The sequence below is a fragment of the Carlito syrichta genome, unplaced genomic scaffold (genome assembly GCF_000164805.1).
Source record: "Carlito syrichta isolate Samal-C Ts95f unplaced genomic scaffold, Tarsius_syrichta-2.0.1 Scaffold302423, whole genome shotgun sequence".
Lineage (NCBI taxonomy): Eukaryota > Metazoa > Chordata > Mammalia > Primates > Tarsiidae > Carlito > Carlito syrichta.
In genome coordinates, this window is record NW_007246519.1 from 20,498 (window position 1) to 43,889 (window position 23,392).

General features: G+C 36.5%; 1 protein-coding gene across 1 annotated transcript in view; it reads right to left on the minus strand.

Annotated features, from left to right (window-relative positions):
* Positions 1 to 23,392, minus strand: part of ALMS1 (ALMS1, centrosome and basal body associated protein) — a gene marked incomplete at its 3' end in the record, with an annotated part of 133,449 nt that overhangs the window by 20,260 nt on the left and 89,797 nt on the right. The window contains exon 10 of the mRNA XM_008056627.1: positions 8,950 to 10,796. Coding sequence (XP_008054818.1) covers positions 8,950 to 10,796 — 1,847 coding nt within the window. The remainder of the gene's footprint in view (positions 1 to 8,949; positions 10,797 to 23,392) is intronic.

Below are 23,392 nucleotides of genomic sequence, written 5' to 3' on the forward strand. Positions count from 1 at the left end.
CATGGAACCAACCATGTTGCCCATCAAAGCTGGACTGGATAAAGAAAATGTGGTACATATACACAATGGAATATTATGCAGCCATAAGGAAGGACAAACATACGGACTTCGCAGGAAATTGGATGGATTTGGAGTCGATCATACTCAATGATCTATCACAGAAACAAAGAACAGAGTACCATATGTTCTTACTCATAAACAGAGCTTGAACAATTAATACTATAAGAAAGGGATTGGCAGTAGTGGGAAACTGTCGGGGGACGGGGTTGGGATTGGCAGTTGAGGGAAACTGCTAGGGAAGGGAGGGCATACCTCATCAACAAGGGTACCTGCATAATCAACGTTTGTATACCTAACCCTGAATTGTTCTCCACATCTTTATAATAAAAATAAAAATAAATAAAAATACATATCAGCACAAAAAATAAGAATACTTCACTTTTCAATAAAGATAGAAGATCTTTATAGTGCTGATATAGTTGGAGCCCAAGCAGAAAGAGGAGAGTGTCTCCATACTTGGGTGGCCTGACAGGAAGTGGCAAAACTGGAGCAGAGAAGGAAAATATCTATAGCTATTATAGAAATAGCATAAGTTGGGAAGTTAGATTTCCCTGCAAGATAAGAGGGATATCACACAGGTGTAAAGAGTAGCCCAGATGGTGAGTCATTGCTCAAGTAGGGTGAGGGGAGCATCTACCATACAAGGTGAGGGAAGGCCATCAACCTAGGATGTCAGAAGCAGGAAGAGGTGGGTGCCTATATGGGTAGCCTGGCATCTTGAGCCAAATCCTAAACAGGATGACGGCATCCAAGCAGAAGAGAGGCCAGTGTGGGGTATAAAAAGCCTAAGAGGAATGAGAAAGACATTCATATAAGGGAGCAGTTCAGTGTGAGGAGTCAAAACCTAAGTGGATGGGGAGGATGTCCACGTTGGGGGGTGGGGGAGTGGGATGAGCATCCTGATGGGGGAGGTCAGAGACAATGTTGCGGAGGGATGGTATCCATGCTGAGGGGTAGTCTAGCATAAAATGCCAAAGACCAAGCAGGATGAAAAGGGCACCCACATAAGCGGGTAGCCAGAATGGAGACTGTAAATACCAGTAGAGAGCGAAGATCAATCCAGGTGGGGAGAGGTTGGCAGCAGATGAGAGATTCAGTTATATAAAACATGTCAAAAATGAGGTTTCTCACAAATGGACGTGGAAGTAAGAAATACAGAAAGAAATAAGTAAAATAAATCTTAATTAGAATTGCATATAGCACTGTGAACTTATGAGAGGTACAGAAATAAATGGAAACATAAATGAGTGTGTATGCATGTATGTATGCATGTACATCCACTGAGAGAGGGCTGGGGGTACTCAACAACCACATACGTGCTTAGTGTTCAAATCCTGGTTTCTAAATACACCTTCAACTAGAAGAGCAGACTCCTTGGAGAAATGGCCAATTCCAGAGCTGAAGAAGGAAAAGCACAAGATGGACCTGAAATACTGTATGCCAGAAAAGATGATGAGGGCATGTAAAAAAGATACAGTCAGTTTGAAGGGGCTGCCATTGGCCACCAAATCTGTGATATTCTGATCATCAAAACAAATTACAATAGTAACAATGACCACAATAAGAAAACATAATTTTGTATAGATGTAAAAATTTGTAAATCTCCTATCTAGCAAATAATTCGTATCCAGAATATATAAAGATCTCTAAATTCAAGTTTTAAAAAATGCAATTAGAAAATGAGCAAAACAACTTCACAGACTTCACAGACATTTCACCAGATATACAAATGGTAAATGAGCACATTTTAAAAATGTTCATCATCAGTAGTCATTAGGGAAATACAAGTTGAAGTGATGATGAGATACTCCGACATATCAATTAGGATGGCTAATATAAGAAATAACTGACAGTACAAATGCTGGTGAGGATGCAGAGAAACTCAACCTCTCAGACACTGATAGTGGAAATGCAAAATGGTATGAACACTCTGAAAAACAGTTTGGCGGTTTCTGATAAAGTTAAACATATACTTACAATACAATTCAAAAATCACATTTACCCCACCAGTTTCTCAACCTCAGCACTAAAGACATTTTGAAACAAATAATTATTTGTTGTGGGGGACCGTCTTGTGCATTCTACAATATTCAGCAATTCTGGCTTTTATTCACTAGACATTAGCAGCAAAACTGTTTTCTAGACATGACAATCAAAAATGTCTTCAGATATTGCTCAAGTTGCCTGGGGGATAAAATCACCAGCAATTGTCACAGAAAAATAAAAAACATATGGTCATATAAAAATGAGTACATGAATGTTCATATCAGCCTTGTTAGTAATAATCATTGGAAACAACCCAAATGTCCTTCAACAGATGAATGAATAAACACACTGTAAAATTTCCATACAATGGAATAATACTTAGCAATACAAAGAAATGAACTACTGATACACACAACCTGAATGGATCTCGAGGTCATTAGGCTGAGTAAAAAGAACAAACCTCAAGCTTACATGTTATGTTCCATCTATATAACATGTTGAATTCCACCTATATAACAGTCTCAAAGTGACACAATTATACAGTGGAAAAACAGATCACTGGTTTTCAGGGGTTGAAGGCTAGGTAGAAAGAAGAAAGTGTGATTATAAAAGGGAAGGCACACAGGAGTTTCTTGATAATGACAGAGCACTTCTGTATCTTGGTTATGATGATAGTTACATGAATAGGTACACGTGAATAACTTTCATATTAAACACACATAAAATAACTACATGAGAAAACTGAAACCTGATTAAATTCTGTAGTCTAGTTAACTGTAATGTGCCAATAAAAATTTACTTGTTTTAATAATGTATTAATAGCTATATAAGATATTATCAACGGGGGAGCTGAGTGATGAATAGCTGGGACCTCCCTGGACTATTTTTGTAACCTCTTATGAGTCTATGTATTTGACTAATAAAAAGTAAAAAAGAAAAAAGACAGTAATAGATCATAACCCACTAAATACAATACAAAAGCATAATTCTGTACAGATATGAATAAATTAAAAGTTTGCTAAGGAATAAGATATTTATATAATTTCAATGTAAAATACTTAATTGCAAAAAGGAAAAAGAGTGACTTTACAGTAAAGGTATCTAGCAACCAGAAGTAAAAAAGAAAGAAAACCACCATGTTCATGCAGAGGAAGACTTAAAATCCAAATGTTAATCATTCCAAAGTGAGCTACAGAACCAATGCAATCTCAAACAAAATCCATGGTGCAGTGGTACAGCAGTAACAGGCACCAGCAGGAGCCTAAAATCCAGAGGTAGGGAAACCTTATCCCACCAAAAGAGATGTGGTTTCAAGAGTATGTTTTTTCCCTCCTGTCCCATGCCACTCTGGCCTTGACACAGGAAATACATCGAAGAGAGGTAAATAAAGTCTTTGCTTTCTGTCCTAAGGATCAGGAAGGAGCTCTAGGAAAAATCTTAGAAGTGAAAACATTGTTTATAAACTTCTGGGATTACCCCAACCTCTGCTCTGGATCTGGCCCTGAAGTATATTGACATTTTGAGAACTGACCACTGGACAGACCACTGCCCAAATCAAAATGGCCACATATGAAGGACAGATCTGAATAGCACTGCAAAATCTCTGAAAACTGAACTGACATTGGAACCACAACCCACAGAAGGCTGGCTGGAATTTTTACCGTGAAACCAACTGAGTCACTGCCTGCTAGAATAAAAACATCAATATTCTCTTAGGATATACACAAGACTTGTCATTTAATAATATATTATTTATAACTCACATGGTGTCTTAATCCATTTGCATTGCTATAAAGGAGAGGTGGGGAAGGAAGGAGAAAAGGAGGGGAGAGGAGAGGAGAGAGAGGCAGGCAGGGGAGAGGTGTGATGCTCTTTTAAACAATCAGCTTTTGCATGAACTAATAGAGAAGAATTCATTCATTACCTCAGGGAAGGCACCAAGCCATTCATGAGGGATTCAATCCCATGACCCAACACCTCCCTTTAGGTCCCACCTCCAACACTGGAGGATCAAATTTTCAATATCAGATTTGGAGGGGACAAATACCCAAACTATATCACATGGAAAAAGACAATCAACAGACACCAATGCTGAAATGAAAGAGATGTTCAAATTCTCTGACAAAAGGTCTCTAAAGCTGCCATTATTAAATGCTCCAGAAGGTAAAAGTGAACATGGCATGGGGGAATTTTTGGATTAATGGAGCTGCTTATATGGAACCGTGGTGATCAGCATAATTGTAAACCATGGAAAGTGAAATTTACAGTTTGTAAATTGCTAAAAGTCAGCTAGAATATGAGGCAAAGAGAGAATGCAGAACCTGACTAATGAATCTAACTGGATTATAAACAAATCACATACTGAAGGGTATGGGGAAGAAAGCAGCTGACCTAAGAAACTTTAGCAAACAACATTTTGTCTAGATATTACAACGCTAAATTCAAAAACTGTACATAATCACAGTACTCTAGTTAGAGAATTTATTCTCACATCGGTATGGGTTAGCAATTCTGAAACTATTTTATTTACATACTGGGGTAAATGTGGTGAGGGGGAACCAAAAAAAAACTCCCAGAATTTACTTATAAAAAATTTTGAATTTATTCTTATATGTTTAAACCTCAGTCACCCTCAAAGTACTCTCCATCTGATACAATACATCTAGTGAGATGCTTTTTCCACTGCTTAAAAGTTTTCAAACTGTCAATTTTGATGCCTTTTAATGCTTCTGTCTTTTTTTGTTTCACCTCTTCCACACTGGCAAGACATTTCCCTTTGAGGACTTTTTTCATCCAGGAAAACAAAAAAAGTTGCTGGGATAAGATCAAGTGAAAAGGAAGGGGGCGGGGGCATGGGGGTCATGCCATTTTTGGTCAAAAACTGCTGAACACTCAGAGCAGTGTAGGCAGGTGCACTCGTAAATCACCCATCATGAAATGGACAAACATGTTGAAGGAATCAAAAAAAAAAAAAAAAACACTGAAGCTGAATGCAACCTCTCACAACAATGCTAACTGGTACACCGATGCCAATGGGTTCTAAAATACTTAACTAGCAAAGGACGCCTTAACTACAAGGAGACTTCCCTCCAAAAAACAATTTGAGGGTTTTTTGGGGTCTTCCCTTGCATATTAGAGATAATGAGAGCCAGGTTTATCACTATTAGAGAAAGAAGTTACAAATTTTAAAAGAGGAAAAGAGAGGAAAGGCTAGAATCAACCCTATGATTCTGGATTGGAGTCAGAGACATCAATATGGACTCATGGTTTTAATAGATAGGGAAAAAGATATAGATGTGGGTATATATATAAGTTAACATCCATATATATATATATATATATATATATATTTCATAGCTTTATTCACTGAAAGGCTAGAAATGGGGACATCTCAGCAGCAATGAGCTTATCTGGTGATTACATCTTGCTTTCTAAATACCAACCCGCCCCCCCCAAAAAAAAAGAAGTGAGGGGTTTTTTGGAGAAAGAGTTGATTCCAGGGCTGGGGCAGGGTACAAAAGCCAACTTAAAAGTGCTCTAAATAGCTAAAATGGAAACAACTTGAGCAACAAAGATAATAGTAATATTGCATTATAATCTGAAAAATGAAATGAGGAATAAATAAATGGGGGAGAAGCAATAGCTTTTTGTTCACAGAATTCCAATTAATACATATAGAAGAGTTAAAATACATACAAAACATCATTAGAACACCAGAGTAGTAATTGCCACAGTCAAGATCCACAGATAGATGCTTTTAAAACTAGTGATCAAAGGTTAAGCAGAAATGGGATATTTACACAGTCTAACATAATCTCCTCCATATATTTAGCATCTACCAAGAAAACCAGTAACTTTACAGTGGCGATTCCTGGCAGATACCACTGTAGCCAAGTGATCAAGGTTAACCACACCAGTAATGCATATCATCATAATGTGGTCCCTGTTGTGATGTATTGAGAATGCATAACCCCAACTTAATCTAATCTTGAGAACTTTCTTCAAAATAACTGATCAGTACTTTTCAACTTTACCTGTACGATGACCACTCGTATACCTAATCCTGAATGGTACCCCACATCTTTCAAATTAAAAAAAAAAAGATTGAGAAACTGCCACAGGTTGTGTAATTCTCAACACTCAAGTGTGAGCTGCAGATAGTCAGTCATTTCTACCAAACAGAATGTGGTGGAGATGACGAGATGTCACTTCCAAGGGCAGGTTACAAAAAGTCTGTGGATTTTGTCTTGGGCACCCTCTTCTGCTCTCTCACTTGCTGATTCTGAGGGTAATTTAGGTATCATATTGCGAACTGTTTTATAGAGCCAGAAAGCTGATGTCTCTGGTCAACAGCCATGGCCATGTGAGTGAGCTTAGAAGCCTATCCTCTGAGGCGAAACTTGCAATAAGACCGCAGTTGTGGCCAATACCTTGTTTTGCCACCTTTTGAGAGAATCTGAGTCAGAAGTACCTATATAGGCTATGCCTAGATTCTGACGTACAGAAATCTTAGATGATGTTTACTGTTTTAAGTTAGCACACTTCAGAGTAATATGATACACAGCAATATGTAACTAAGACAGGAACTTTTTGTACTATTTATCCAACTCCTCTCTAAGTCTGAAATTATCTCAAAATAAGAAAGTTTAAAAACATTTTAAGCCAGGCATAGTGGCTCAGCCTGTAACCCCAGCACTTTGGGACGCCAAGGAGAGAACCGCCTGAGCCCAGGGGTTTGAGACCAGCCTGGGCAACTTGGTGAGACCTCATCTCTAAAATAAGTCACAAAAACTAGCCGGGCATGGTGGCATGCATCTGTAGTTCCACCTACTTGGAAGGCTGAGGTGGAAGGTCGCCTAAGCCCAGCAGATGGAGGATGCAGTGTCCATGAGCATGCCACTGCACTCCAGCCTGGGCGACAAGACTGAGACTCCAACTCAAAAACAAACAAACAAACTAAAAAACATTATATATATATACTTGCAGATATGTTTTATGCATCTATACACATACGTGTGTGTGTGTGTGTGTGTGTGTGTGTGTGTGTGTGTGTGTGTGTGTAGTTTGAATTATTTATTGGCTCCAGAGTTGAACAAACCTAGGTTCAAATGGCCATGTGATCTTAGAAATACTTTCTAAGTTGCAGCTTTTTAAAATCTATAAACTGAGATAATAATATCTATCTCTGATGATTATACTAAATATAAAATGATATAGGCATCTGCTAAAAATGTGCATTCTGAACAAATGGCATCATTATTAGTCCATATTTATAATAATCTATTACATTCTTCTCATTCATAGCTTTATCTGATTTTTAAGAAATTTAGCTCCAGGTCATTGTCTTGCTAAGCTATGGTGTGGTCATGTGCTCTTTGAGCTATGGCTAGGCCATGTTTTCTTAAACTTTGGCCCCCTCCCCTCCCTTGGGGAGGTGAATCCCCTTTCTCTCTCTCTCTTTCTGTCTCTCTCTCACTCCAATTTACTTTCTTAATAAACTATATTTTCTAATCTTAAAAAAAAAGAAGAAATTTAGCTCTAATAACTTGGCACTTAAACTTTGAAGAGTTGAAATATTATATATAAAGTTGTCAATCTTCTAATTTCTAAACATTTCTAAAAAAAAAAAGTAACAGTACTTATTCCTATAGCACTCTACCATTTATAATATTGAAGACAGAGATTAACCTTGGTTTTTTTTTTGCTCCAATTCAATATTCACTGACTTTTAGAGCTGTAAACCTTTCAGTTTTCCAAACCTTTACTTCTACCATCTCCCACATATGCGTGCCAAAGATATTAAATGAGCTGTTCAGGATCATGGCTGAAAGAAGAATTTGAAGTAGGGTTCAAGATTCTAGAAGGCTGTTCAAGACTGTAGGGGAACTAGTTCTTGTTTTGGTTAAACAGACTGTATATGTATACCTGTTTTCCTGCTTACAAACAGCATCTCTTGGCACAAGCAGTAATGTCAGTGTCTCGGTCTCCCAGTGGGTAAATAGGGATCTCATTAACTACTTCATAAGGTTGTCATGAAGACAAATAAGATAGCATGTGTAAATTCAACATTGCCATGAATACTATCACATGTAGATGTTAAATAAACATTCTTTCTCTTCCTCTCTTCCAAGCCCAGTCCATTGTGGTAAAATGCCTTCTTAACTATAAGGTAAAACATCAAATACACAGATAATTCTGTTGTACCATGTTGTAAGAGACTAGTTAAGGTAAAACTGAATTAATGACAAGGTGCTAAAATTAGGTTGAATATAAATCCAACGCATTTATCCCTGAACTGGGTTTCCTTTCCTACAATACATTGTGAAGTGGGTCATCACATAAGAAAGCACATTACATTGATATGCTTTACTGCTAATGCTAATCACTTGATTAAAGTGGTATCTCCCAGGAGTTTTCATTGTAAAGCTACTTTCTTTGTAAATACTAAATATTTGATGGAAATCATAAAATGGAGAGTAGAGAAGAAAGAGCGGGGGAGAGACAGACAGACAGAGACAGAGAAAGCACACATGTGCATGTGTGCAACCTCCCAAAGGATATCTTCAGCACAATAAATAAGAAATTCAACACAATAAATAAGAAATTACTAAGTGTACCGTTGGATGATTAAAGATTCTTCTCAAAGTAATTCAATTCATTGAAACACCTGATGTCAAGTCTTGCCAAAAACCCTTTGAAAGTATAAACACAGTACAATATATTTGCATGTTCTCTCTTACTTACATATTTATTCCTTCAAAGATTTTTAGCAGATTAGTCAGATACAATCTTCCATCAGAGATCTCACACTGCCTTCCCCATAAGAATTTACATCTGCCTAAGTATCTTAAACTCTTTTATCACAAATTCCATCATCTTGTTTGTTATCACAATGAGACTCACCGAACTGCAGATACCGGAGTCCCCTCTGGATTGGAGTATCCTTCCAAATCTGACATGTTCACTTGTATTTGCCTTGAGGTTACTATCTGGCTATTCTGAGAAGGTATGGTTTTCAAGATCTGAGTAACATTGTTACCATCTGGAAGAGAAGACTGTATGACTTGGAAGTCCACTGAAGATTTAGGTCCTAGAAAACCTAAAGATTCTTGATTCTGTGCTACAGGTTTACTGGTCAATAATTTGGAGGTTGGTTCCAATGCTCTCGAAGACACAGTTTGTAAGTCAAAGTTAAACTCACTATTCATCCTTGTTTTAGAAGCAGAATCCAATGAATAAAATCTTTTATCTAAGGTTCCACTATCCAACTTGGAAGAAGTCTTGGGACAAAGAGTTATACGAACACAAGAAAGTGCTTTTCTATTTGAAGGTGGAGTAGATGCAGATGTTGCTAATGTACAGTGATTTGGGGCCAACTGGGAGACCACATTATTGAACTTGGCTTCAACATTTATCATATTAGAAGTGTATGATTTAGGCTTATGTTGGTTATTATTTTCTACTACACAATCCTGGCCTTGAGGAAGGGGGAAATGGTGCTTTTTCATGTGATCATCTACACCTGGGGCTTTGCTTTGATGCTGGTCAAGAAAAACGGGAGAAGGAAAGTCTGGAGCCATATAATTCTGACCATGGGGAAGGGGAGAATGGTTTTCTCCCATGTGACTACCTACATGTGGGGCTTTGCTTTGTTCAAAGAGTTGTCGTTGTTCACGAAAAATGCAAGAAGGAAGGTTTGGAGCTACATGATCCTGACGTTGAGGAGGGGGAGAATGTTGTTTCCTCACATGATGATCTGTATGTGGGGCTTTGCTTTGTTCAAATAGCTCTCGTTGTTCAAGAAAAATGCAAGAAGGAAGATCTGGAGTTATAGTTACATTCTTCTCTTTTACTCCTAGGGTGGAACTTGGTCTGCCCATGCTAATGAGGGTATGGTTATTAGAAAATTGAATTTCCTTGAAATTGTTACAATTTGCACTGGCACTGGGCTCAGAATGACTGCTTTTAAAATCTAATCTTTCTAAGAGTTTTTCTTCTTGATGAGAATGCTCAAAATCAACTGGTAATTTTTGACTTTGCCTACTACCTTCTTCTAAAATAGTCACATCTTTATTTTTATCTGGTGAATGACTACGCATTTTAAATGATGAAGGGGAAGAGGTTTCCTGTTTTAGATCTCTAGGAGGATTTTGCTCTTCAGAAAAATGAGAATTAAATACCCCCACAGATGCTCCAGTACACTGGCTACCTTCAGTAACACCAACCTTAAAAACAGAGGAATCTGAAATGCATTTAGAATGTCGGTGAGATGAAAAAGTGATGGAGGTAGTAAACTTTCTCATGGGTTCTGGGGGCAGCATTTGTGATGAAGAATGAAAATCCACTTCTTTAGGTGGCACAAAAGCAGGTTCTACTAATTCCGACAGCCAAGGGTCCATCTTTTCATGGAATGGCATTCGAAGCTCCTTGCTAATTTTGAATTCATCAGGTATAAAGTTTTGAAATGGGGAATGACTTTGTAACTGCAAGGAATTCCAAACTTTGAAATGGGGGTTGTTCTGGTCTAGGGCCGCAGAAAGACTGATGTGTCTGGCTCTGCACGATGATGGGCTCCATCGTCCTCTGATCATTTCTGAGGGTTCAGCAGATCTGAAAACACAAGGGTGGCTGTCCAGTTGTGGTTGTTCGGCAGTTAGAGTTCTGACACATCCTTTTTCATGGCTCTCAAAAATAATGTGACTACATACAGCTTCTGGCTTGCATCCTATTTCCCGTGGGCTCTGTAAACCCTAGAAAATATAAACAGGTTCTTACTTGAAGTAGTCCAATACAACATTAGTTTTATATCGAGGCTAAGATTTGACCATGAAAGTCATATGAGTCTTTTATAATATAACAGGTCAAAGAACATAGCCAAAAAAAGACAGTTAACTACAGAATAAAATGGCTACAATAATTAAGACCACTCAGAGAGTTCCTCTAAAAATTTTCCACTAAAGTAAATAAAGGATAGCTTACTATTGTCCACCAGTATGTATTCTCATCTTCCTTTTAAGTAATAGCAGTTCCTCATCTAAATTTTTGCTGACCACATAGCCACCAAATGGAAGAAATTTCATGTTTGTTTTGCAGCTATTTGTGATCACATAACAAGGTTCAGAAGAATAGGATACAAACAACAGTGTTAAGTATAACTTGTTTCCTATCCTTTAAATCAAGTTCTTGACCTCCAAGTTCCTCCACTAATGCCACCACTATCATCACTATTATTCTTATCCACTGAAAATGATGATGCCCAGAACAACACTGGAAGCTACACATAAGGTTAGCTCAATTGCCCAGCCAGCCTGGGACCTTGGACGACCTCAAGGAACACAGTTTACTTTTCCACCCCAGATGATGACATAAAAGAAAAATGTCTTCCTTATTTGAAACATTATACTTTTGGCTATTACAGAGGCTGATCTACCTCCTAATATTTTAACCCTAAGAATAGGGGACTAGAACTACTACCTTTTCCTGGAGGATAGAATCAGTACTCAAAGCTACCAAAAATATAAAATATTTTGAGGTTTCTGTTTTTTACCTATAAAGTCATTATAACTTGGCATCCTATTTGATGACATAGTAACATTTGACTTTATATTAAAATGTTTTAAATTATGCCACATCTCCCCAATTTATGAAACAGATGTACTTCTATTTCTGTTGCTAACTAAAGTTAAGCACTCTGAACATCAATCTGTATGACTGAAACTTCAACTTCAATTGAACATCAATTCTGAGTTTTTCCTTCTCCATCAGCCCCCGGAAACCACCATTCTACTCTGTTTCTATGAGTTTGACTATTTTTAGATACTTCTGATAAGTAGAATCATTCAGTATTTGTCTTTCTGTGACTGGCTTATTTCATGTAGCATAGTGAATAATATTCCATTGTGTGTATATCCCACATTTTCTTTACCTATTCATCTGTTGATAAACATTTAGTTTGTTTCTAGATCTTGGTTATTGTCAATAATGCTGCAATGAACATTAGATCTCTTTGAGATTCTGATTTCAACTCGTTCAGCTATGTACCCAGAAATAGGATCATATGGTAATTCTATTTTTAACTTTGTTAGGAATCTCAGCCGGGCTCGGTGGCTCAGCCTTGTAATCCCGCGCTTTGGGAGGCTGAAGTGAGTGGATTGCCTGAGCCCGTGGGTTTGAGACCCACCTGGGCAACTTGGCAAGATCTCATCTCTACAATAAATTTAAAAATTAACCAGGCGTGGTAGCGCGCGCATGTAGTTCCAGCTACTTGGAAGGCTGAGCAGAAGGATCGCCGGAGCCCAGCAGGTTGAGGCTGCGGTGGCCAGGAGCGGCCACTGCACTCCAGCCTGGGCGACAGAGTGGGACTCCAACTTAAAAAAAAAAGGAATCTCCACACTATTTTCCATAGCAGCTACACGATTTTACATCATTACCATCAACAATGTATAGGGATTCCAATTTCTCCACATCCTCTCCAACACTTATCTTTTGTTTTGATATTAGCTATTCTAACAAGTGTAAACTGTCATTGTGGTTTTTTGATTTGCATTTTTTGATGACTTGTGATACTAAACATCTTCTCATATACAGTACCTTAATCATTTGTATGTCTTTTTGCCCATTTTTTCAACCAGGTTATTTGTTTTTTCTGTGTTGAATTACAGGAGTTTCTTGCATACATTGGATATGGTGTGCAAATATTTTCTCCCATTTCATATGTTGCCATTTCATTCTGTTAATTGTTTCCCTTGCTGGCAAAGGCTTTTTTGATGTAATCCCATTTGTCTATTTTTTAATTGCTTGTGCTCTAAGTTGTTTTATATAAGCCTCGTGGTTACCACAAAGAAAATACCTATAGAAGATACACAAAAGAAAAAAGAAATCAAACACATCACTACAAAAAAAACAACAAATCACAAAGGAAGACATCAAGAGAGAAAAAAGGGGCAGAAGAACTAAAGACAGAAAATAATTAACAAATGGAAATAATAAATTCTTCCCTATCAATAATTATTTTTAATGTAACAGTATTAAACTCCCTGATCAAAGAGCATTTCATAGCTGAATGAATGATGAGCAAAAAGATCCAACTATAAGCTGTTTACAAGAGACACTTTAGATTTAAGACCAACATAGAATTTAAAAAAAGGAATTAAAAAAAAAAAGAGGTTCCATGGAAATGGCAACCTAAAGAGCACAGTATGTCTACACTATCAGACAATATAAACTTCATGTCAAAAACTGTCACAAGGAGGCTGGGCATAGTGGCTCATGACTGTACTCCTAGTATCTTGTAGGCCAAGGTGGGAGGATTGCTTGTACCTAGAAGCTTGAGACCAGCTTAGGCAACACTGCAAGACCGTGTCTCTAAAAAAATCAAAAAATTAGCTAGACATGGTAACATGTGCCTACAGTCCCAGCTATTCAGGAAGCTGAAGTGGGAGGATTGCTTTGAGCCCAGGATTTTGTGACTGTGGTGAGCCATGATCATGCCACTACACTCCAGTCCAGGCAACAGAGTGAGATGCTAACTCAAAAAAAAAAAAAAAATCAAAAAAGTAAGAAGGCCATATAATAATAAAAGGGTCAATTCATCAAGAAGAAATAACAATTATAAATATATACACACCCAACATCAGAGCACCTAAATATATGAAGCAAATACTGACAGAGCTGAAGGGGGAAAAAAGACAGCAATACGACAAAGACTTCAATAACTCACTTTCAATAATAAATAGAAAACGCATATACAGAACATTCCACCCAACAGCTGCAGAATACACATTCTTCTCAAGCACACACAGAACATTCTTCAGGACATACATGTTAAGTTACAAAACAAGTCTGAACCAAATTTAAGAAGACTGAAATCATACCAAGTTTTTTCCCCCAAGCACAGTACACTGAAACTAGAAATCCATAACAGAAGGAAAACTGGAAAAATCACAACTATGTGGAAATTAACAACATACTCCTAAACAACCAGACGGTCAAAGATGAAATCAAGGAAAATTTTTAAATATCTTGAGACAAACAAAACCACAGCAAACTAGGACACAGCAAGGAGTTTATAGTAACAAATGTCTATACTGTATTAAAAAGGAAGAAAGATTTCAAATGAGCAACTTAACATTATACCTAGAAAAACAAAAACAAACTAAGCCCAAAGTTAGCATAAGGAAAGAAAGAATAAAACTAGAGCACAAATAAAAAAAATTTTTTAATCAATTAAACTAAAAAATTTTTTAAATATAAAGACAATGTTGACAAACATTTATTTAGCTAAACTAAGAAAAACAGAAGATTCAAAATCAGCAATGGAAGAGGAGACATTGCAACTGATAACAAAGATCCTTTTATAATTTTCCTTTTCAGGGATGTCTTTCTGAGATTTCTGTTAATATTCTCAAGTAAACTGGGAAATTTTTATTACTGTATTAGAACTGTTGATATAGGACGGGAATTATCTGTTACCTGATAGCTTGAAAGAATTGCCCACATAAACACCTCAAACTATGTCCAAAGTTGATAGAACATTAAAATAAACACTTAAATTCTTACAATCTAGATTCAACAATTGTCGAATGTTTTCCCTTATTAGGTTTATCTCTCCACATGGACATAGTAATTTGACACTTCAACCCTAAGCAATTCACCTATCATATAAACACAATATCATTATTACCACACACAGCAAGTACACCATAACGCTACCTTACCTAATATTCAGATAGATAAGTACTTTTCTTAGAAGTGTTGGATTAGTAAGGTCTATCTTGGTCATGTTTTACCTGTTCCACATTTCTTTTTGTTTACATTTTCCAAGAAAATCGGTCATTTCATGAAATTTTAAACCTAATGAGGAACTATATTCTCTTTTGATTTTAAATTTTCTCCATGGTATATTTAGCAAGTTTCTTTTGGTTTATGGCATTGTATTTTTTTCCTTCTCATCTTCTAGTTAGCCAGAAGTTGCCTATTGATTTGGATTTTTCCAAGGTTCCAAATCTAAGTTTCAATGCCCAAATCTATCATTTTTCTGTTTTCTAGTTAGTTAACTGATAAATTTGATATCATAATTTCCTTCTTCTTTCATAGTTTGGCTTGTTTTATTTTAGAGTAAAAATTAAGTTTGTTTTATGGTTTTCTTCATAAACTTACTGAGTTACTGGTCCATATATAATAATGATATAAATTACTGACTTCAAACTTTTTCTGTCTTCAGAGGTTACCAAACAGATAAGAGAAAGAGAGGAATCGTTATTCTGCTGATCACAGTCAGTATGTCCTTGGATACAGAGAGAATCTTGTACTTATAGCATGGAAGGGGCCAAAATGCTCTCAACAGCTCTGACAAGAAGCAATCTAAGACAGTGCCTTTAGGAGCCTACAAATATGACTTGTTGGCCTCCATGCTTCTCTGGAGTAGTGGGCAGTAAGAGAAATATTTATTGTACTTGAACATAAAATTCAGTACTTTGATATAGAAAACAAATAGGAAAAGGGCAGAAGCAGGTTTCTCCTTATTAACAATTATTTTAAAAATAAATGAATTAAATTCTCCAGTCAAAAGACAGAGGTTGATAGAATGTATTTTCAAAAAAACGAGATGCCACTATATGGTATCTACAAGAGACTCCTCTTTACAAAATTCTAGCATATGACAACATGTGACAACCTTGAGGACAATGAGCTAAGTGAAATAAGCCAGTCACAAAAAGACTAATACTGTATTATTTCATTTATAGGAGGTACCCAGAGTAATCAAAATCATGCGAAACAAAGTAAAATGGTGGTTGCCAGGGGCAAATGGAAAGAGGAATGAGAAGTTTTGTTTTTTGGTTTTTGAGTTGGAGTCTCACTCTGTCACCCAGACTGGAGTGCAGTGGCCACTCCCGGCCACCGCAGCCTCGACCTGCTGGGCTCTGGCGATCCTTCCGCCTCAGCCTTCCAAGTAGCTGGAACTACAGGCACGCGCTACCATGCCCAGCTAATTTTTGATTTTATTGTAGAGATGAGGTCTCACCAAGTTGCCCAGGTAGGTCTCGAACCCACAGGCTCAGACAATCCACACACCTCAGCCTCCCAAAGTGCTGGGATTACAGGCTGAGCCACCGAGTTATTGTTTAACAGACATAGTTTCAGTTTTACAAGATGAAGAGAGTCCTAGAGATCAGGGGTCCCATACTCCAATCTGTGGCCTGTTAGGGAATAGGGTCACACAGCAGGGAAGAGTGGCAGGCATTGAGTGAAGTGTCATCTGTATTTATAGCTACTCCCCCATCACTCACATTACCGCCTGAGCTCCACCTCCTGTCAGATCAGCACTGAAAAGTCTGCCTCCATTTCCAACATCCTATCTTTGTGAAGCAGTGTGTTCTGCAGTGACAGCAACCAAAACAAGATTACAGAGTAGCCCATGCATAAGCAACACATTTCGGGTGTCACTGTCTCCCATGACCCCAAGATGGAACCATCTAGTTGTAGGAAAACAAGCTCAAGGCTCCCACTGATGCTGCATTATGGTGAGTTGTGTAATTATTTCATTACATATTACAACGTAATAATAATAATAGAAATAAAGAGCACAATAAATGTAATGCACTTAAATCATTCCCTGGTCCATGGAAAAACTGTCTTCTATGAAACTGGTCCCTGATGCCAAAAAGGTTGGGGACCACTGCTGGAAATGGATGGTGGTAACAGCTGCACAACAATACGAATGTAATTAACACCACTGAACTGTACACTTAAAAATGGGTAAGATGGTAAATTTTCTGTTATATATATTTTAACATAAAAATTTGAATGGAAATTCTGTCTTAATTTTTTTGAGGTAGCTTGTGCCAGTTGGATATAAAATCTTCCTATTAATAATTATACTGTCTCTCCATTTACTTAGGCCTTCTATTATTCTTTCAATAGAAATTTTAATATTGTCCAATAAAATATCTTATATATCTTGTTAAATTTACTCCAACATACTTTTTTTAGTTTTTGCTAAGATTAGAAATGGTTATCTTATTTAAAATTCCTTTTCTGTGATTTCAACTGTCCCTCATTTAATGCTTCATTTTAATTGATATATAATAAATATTTTGTGTATAAATCTGAAGCGATGGCTTAATGATTTATGTGTTTATGGGCATGTAATGCCACCCCAACCCAGATGTGTAACACTTCCTATACCTGAGAAGACCTCTTGCACCTCTTCCTAGTCAATACCACACACCCGACTCCACCAGAGGTAACCATTATTATTACTTTTTTCCTCATTGATTAGTTTTTGAATTTCAGACAAATGGGACTATTCAGTAAGACTCTTGTGTTGTGTGTGAGATCCCTCAATGTTGTTGAGACAGTAGCAGCTTGATTTTTATTACTAAATATGATTCCACTGTATGAACAGATCATAATTAATTTGTCTACTCTTGATAGACATTTATATTGTTTTCAGTTTGGGGCTACTATAGTTATTTTTCTCCCTGTGTTTTGTTGAAAATATGCACTGGTATCTCTTGAGTACACACTTAAAAAAGTAAGAACGAAGTGTCCAAGGGCAGGCAAGCATATATTTACCTTTATGAAATAATTGTAAATTAGTTTTTGAGAATATTGTACCAGTTTACCTTTCCATCAGCAACACGACTGCTTCAGTTGCTTCATAACTTCACCAATATTTATTCTTCTCTTTTTAATCATAGCAATTCTGATATGAAGAAGGATCTCATTATGGTTAATTTGCATTACCCCAATAGGCAATTACACTGAGCACGTTTTCAAATGCTTATCGGCCATTTAGATGTTGTTATTTATGAGGCACCTATTGAAATCTTTGGAGAGGGAAAACTGATTTGTACAAGTTATTTATGCTAAATTCAAGCTCTTTATCAAATATATGTATTGGAAATACCCTCTTCCACTCTATGGCTTGACTTCTTACTCTTCTTGATGCCTTTTGATTATCAGGGTTTCTTAATTTTCATAAAGAGCAATTGAACAATCCTTTCTTTTATGGTCAGTGCATTTTTGCATCCTGTTTAAGAAATCTTGTGTCTAACCCAACATCATGAAGAGATTTTCTTGGCCGGGCATGGTGACTCATGCCTGTTATCCCAGTACTTTGGGAGGCCAAGGCGGGAGGATTGCTTGAGCCCAGGAGTTTGACACCAGCCTGGGGAACACAGCAAGACCTCATACCAATAAATCAATCAATAAACCAGGCATGGTGGCATGTGCCGATAATTCCAGCAACTCAGGAGGCTGAGATGGAAGAATAGCTTGAACCCAGGAGGTCAAGATTGTGGTGAGTCACAATCATTCCACTGCACTCCAGCCTGGGTGACAGAGAGAGACCTTGACTCAAAAACAGAGATTTTCTTCAAGAAGCTTTGTTATTTTAACAGCAAATCTATGACCTATCTCAAATTCATCTTGTGTAAGATATGAGGTTGAGGAAAGGATTATCCTAGCAATTATAACACATATAGCTATCAATATAAAGTAAACAATATCTAACATGTTCCTAATAAGTTAAGGAACAGCTTCCAACCTAGAAAATATTGTCATACATTTTAATTTTATGTCACATTTTGTCTCAGCCCTGAAGATCTTATTTTTGCTTTATATGCTTAGTTGTTTAGTTATATTTATCCATATATTTAACTAACACATCTTTGCTCTTTAATCTTTCCTGCATCACAAATTTCCCATATGAAAATCATTTCCCTTCAGTTTGAAGTACATCACTTAAAATTTATTTTAATGAGTTTTGAATGGTTAAAAACTGCTTGTGTCTGAAATCATTTTTACTTTGCCCTATTCTTGAAACAAATTTTCACTGGACATAAATTCTAGGGAGACAAAATTTATTTTCTTTCAGCCCATTGAAGATATCATCCTAATATACGTCTTTCATTGTTAGAAGAAATTATAATGGTAATTTTTAAATATTTGGAATGGTAAGATAATAATTATATTACATATAAAACTTGCGGGTTGAAATAGAGTTGGCAGCGTCTTTGTGTAATCAGGTTTTGCAACACCCTGATTGCTCCAATCTGATAATTAAAAAAATAAAAAATAAAAATAAAATTTTTTAAATTTTTAAAAATTTTTTAAAAAATTAAAAAAAAAAAAAGAAATAGAGTTGGGACTGGGAAAGAAATTCAGTCTGCTGTATGTACCATGAGCAGTGGGGCTGAGGAAGAAATATACAGGGGGTTTACGCAAGTAAGTAAATATACAGAGGATAATGAGAGCCAGGTTTCTTATTATTAGGGAAGTGGGTTACAAACATAGAAAGAAAAAAAGACTGGACTAACCCTACATTACTGAAAAATCCAAGAGTCCACACTGATATTAATAAATAAGTGGAAGAAAATTCCAATAAATATTAAACATAGATTTTTTAAAATCACCAAATTACAGCTAACTTATTAATAAATGTTTCAGGCAAGTATTAACAATACATGTTAAACTAGAGATATTTACAGAGTCTCAAGGTATCCTTTCCCGATATTTGTTAATTATTTATTAATTAGTACATTAAAAATATTTCTAAATTATCTTTAAAGTGGAGAAAACCAGCAGATACCATCTTAAGTGATACCAGGTAACATTACCAGTATTGAAACAACATAATGTTTTTCCCGATATCATATACCACAAAAAGCACACCACTTCTGTGGCTTTTACACACACACACACACACACACACACACACACACACACACAATCCAACCTGAATCTAAGCACAATACAACATCAGACAAACTCAATTTAAGGGAAATATGCAAAGTAATTTTGCCATACTCTTCAAAAAATATTAGTCATGAAAGAAAAAAATACACAAACTGTTCTTGGAAAAAAATATTTAAAAACATGACAGCTAATGAAACAAATAATTTATAACAGGTTTTTCATTAACATTAGTACCTAGAGGGACACTCAGAAGTTGTACATGACAAGGGACAATTCTCCACTGTATAGAACTGTCTTGTGCAGTGCAAGACTTATAACATACCTGACATCACATACTGCATGCCAGAAATAATCACCAATAACTGTGATAACAACAACAACAACAAAATCTCATATAAATTTCTAAAATACCCCTTGGGGAGGCATGTACTGCCCCGGACAAGAACTACCACCTTCCACAATCTGGTCTTCTCCCTTTCACTCTCACTCTTCAACCACATTGGCATCTCCCATCTCCTTAAAAGTCAGGCATACGCTGACCTCAGCAACATTGCACATGCTATTTCTGTCTGGAATGTACTTGTCACTGATATCCAAATTCCTTACTCTCTTACCTTATTCAGATATTTGATTCAATACCTGCTTCTCAGGCCATCCCTTGACCATTTTACTTTTTTTGTCTCCCTGGCATTTATCCCATCATATGACATATATTTCACTTATTTATTTGGTTCCTGTTTTTATCCTTTCATTTGAGTATAAACTCCATGACGAAGAAATTTTTGTGTTTTGTTCAGTGATATGTCCTCAGCATATAGACAAGTGACAGCATATATTAGACAATTAATATGCATTTGTGGAATGAATGAATACATGTCCAACAGTAGGGTAATAATTTTTTATTTTTTTGAGTTGGAGTCTCACTCTGTCACCCAGACTGGAGTGCAGTGGCATACTCCTGGCGACTGCAGCCTCGACCTCCTGGGCTCCCACAATCCTTCTGCCTCAGCCTTCCAAGTAGCCGGAACTACAGGTGCATGCTACCATGCCCAGCTAATTTTTTATTTATTGTTGAGACAAGGTGCCCAGGTGGGTCTCGAACCCACAGGCTCAGACAATCCACTCACCACGTTGCCCAGGTGGGTCTCGAACCCACAGGCTCAGGCAATCCACTCACCTTGGCCTCCAAAGTGCTGGTATTAAAGACTGAGCCACCGAGCCCAGACAGGATAATAATTAAATGGTTATATTCATACAATTGAATATTATATCTATGTAAAATTATACTTTTAGAGAAGTTTTAAGGGAAATGGTAACATATTTAAGTTAAAAAATAAGTATCTAAAACTATACATACAGTATGGCCAATATACGATCTCTAAGAGCAAGGCATACTGCATAAACTTTATTTCATGATCACGCAGTTAAGAGAGTCAAATATAAGATGGCAGCTGTGGGATGAATGAAGTACTCACCACAGGTGCTAGAATAATCTTATTCAAATATTTTAGATGTTTTCCTCCATAACCCAGTCTTAGTAAAACTTTTCATCACTAATTTAGATTAAAATAGTTACTAAATGTACGAATAGCACAAAGCTAGAAGGGATATATAATAAATGGTCAAATTTAGATTAAAATCATTCCAATAGGCTTGAACACTGATATAAAACCCATAGGAAATATAGTTTAGAAGTATTAAACTAGAGTAGTTTAAAAGTATTAAAATAGAGTTTAAAAGTATTATATACACAAAAGAAATGGGGGAAAAAAAATCTCAGCAGCAGTTTGTTTTTTTAAGAAATACACAAGCATGCTATGGCCATCAGAAATTTCATATACACTGGCAGAAAGAGAATTAGCATGTACACTTCATACTGGTTAAATCACAAGTGAAATTCTGTGTTTCATCTAATTCAGGACACCTTAATTTTAAGAAAAACAGACAAACAAGTGTCTACCCAATGTAAGTCAACTTGATTGCTAAGGTGTCTGGATATCAATCAACACATGAAAAATGCACATCACTGGGAAAAAGATGTACTTTTAGGCAAAGGATGCTAGGACAGTGCTTGCTTCGACAACACATATACAAATGGTGCTATGACAACAAATTATCCATTTTATTATTTGTTAATTTAGTTTTTCACAAACATATATGCAAAATCTAAAATCCAATCTAATTTATGCTTTTACAAAACTTTTCCAAAGTTAAAATAAACCAAATAATTAAGCTGTATCACCAGAGAATAATTTTCTAAGAAATTGTATGAATCAGGTCATAAAATCCACATGATAGTTGTATCAATTCTTATAGGATTAATAATAGTAATAATAGCTGTCAGATATTGAGCACTAACTAGCTATCACACATTCTACTAAGCATTTTATAGGCATTATCTCACATAATCCATACCAAAACCCTTTGAGATAGGTATTATTATATTCTATTACTCTTCATAATAGCACACCAAATGCCTTATCCAGAGAAGAGTGGATAAATTTTGATATAATTATACACTGAAATACTACACAGGAATAAACCAAAACTAAGCATATCTATACAGAAGCAACTCAAAAACCTAAGATTATTACAAAAAAACCAGCCGGGCTCGGTGGCTCAGCCTGTAATCCCACACCTTGGGAGGCTGAGGTGAGTGGATTGCCTGAGTTCACGGGTTCGAGACCCGCCTGGGCAACTTGGTGAGACCTCATCTCTACAATAAATAAAAAATTAGCCGGGTGTGGTAGCACACGCCTGTAGTTCCAGCTACTCCGAAGGCTGAGGCAGAAGGATCGCTGGAGCCCAGCAGGTTGAGGCTGCAGTGGCCGGGAGCGGCCACTGCACTCCAGTCTGGGTGACGGAGTGAGACTCCAACTCAAAAAATAAAAATAAATAAAAATAAAAAAACCAAGTTCTCAAAAGAATAGTATCATACTGATTCCCTCTATACAGAGGTTCAAAACCATACTGAAGAGCAGGGAAATCATTACACGTCAAGATAAAAAGGAAAAAAGATAAGTCACCACACTGTCTGCAGGCAAAAAATAAAAAATAAATAAGATATGACTGGGAAAGGGGACACAAAGAACATCAGAGATATTCAATCATGTTCTATTTTTCAAGTTGGATTACCAATACCTGAGAATTCTTTTTACTCACCATTAATCTTTATATAAGTGAATAAATGATTCATATACACATGAAATAATTAATAACAGAAGGAAAATAAATAATATTGAAAAGAAAGTCACTTATATATAAACTACTTTAACTCTGTATTCTTTTTTTTTTTTTTTTTGGTAGAATCGAGATCTCACTATATTTCCTAGGCTGGTTCTTCAACTCTTGGCCTCAAGCTATCCTCCCTCCTCAGCTTCCCAAAGTGCTGTGATTACAAGCATCAGCCATCACACCTGGCCAGCTCTGTATTCTTAGCAGAGCTGAAAATAGCCAGACTTCATCCACATATCAAGATATCACTCTCAAGAGAAAATAAGAGTAATGTTTAATCTCTCTGTTCTAACAACATATTAATAAAACAAACAAATCAATTCTTATTTTTCTAAGAAGATAAACTTTTTCTCAGTAGATGAATTTGGAATTAATCAAAACTTACAGAACCTAATCCTTACATCTTAACTTT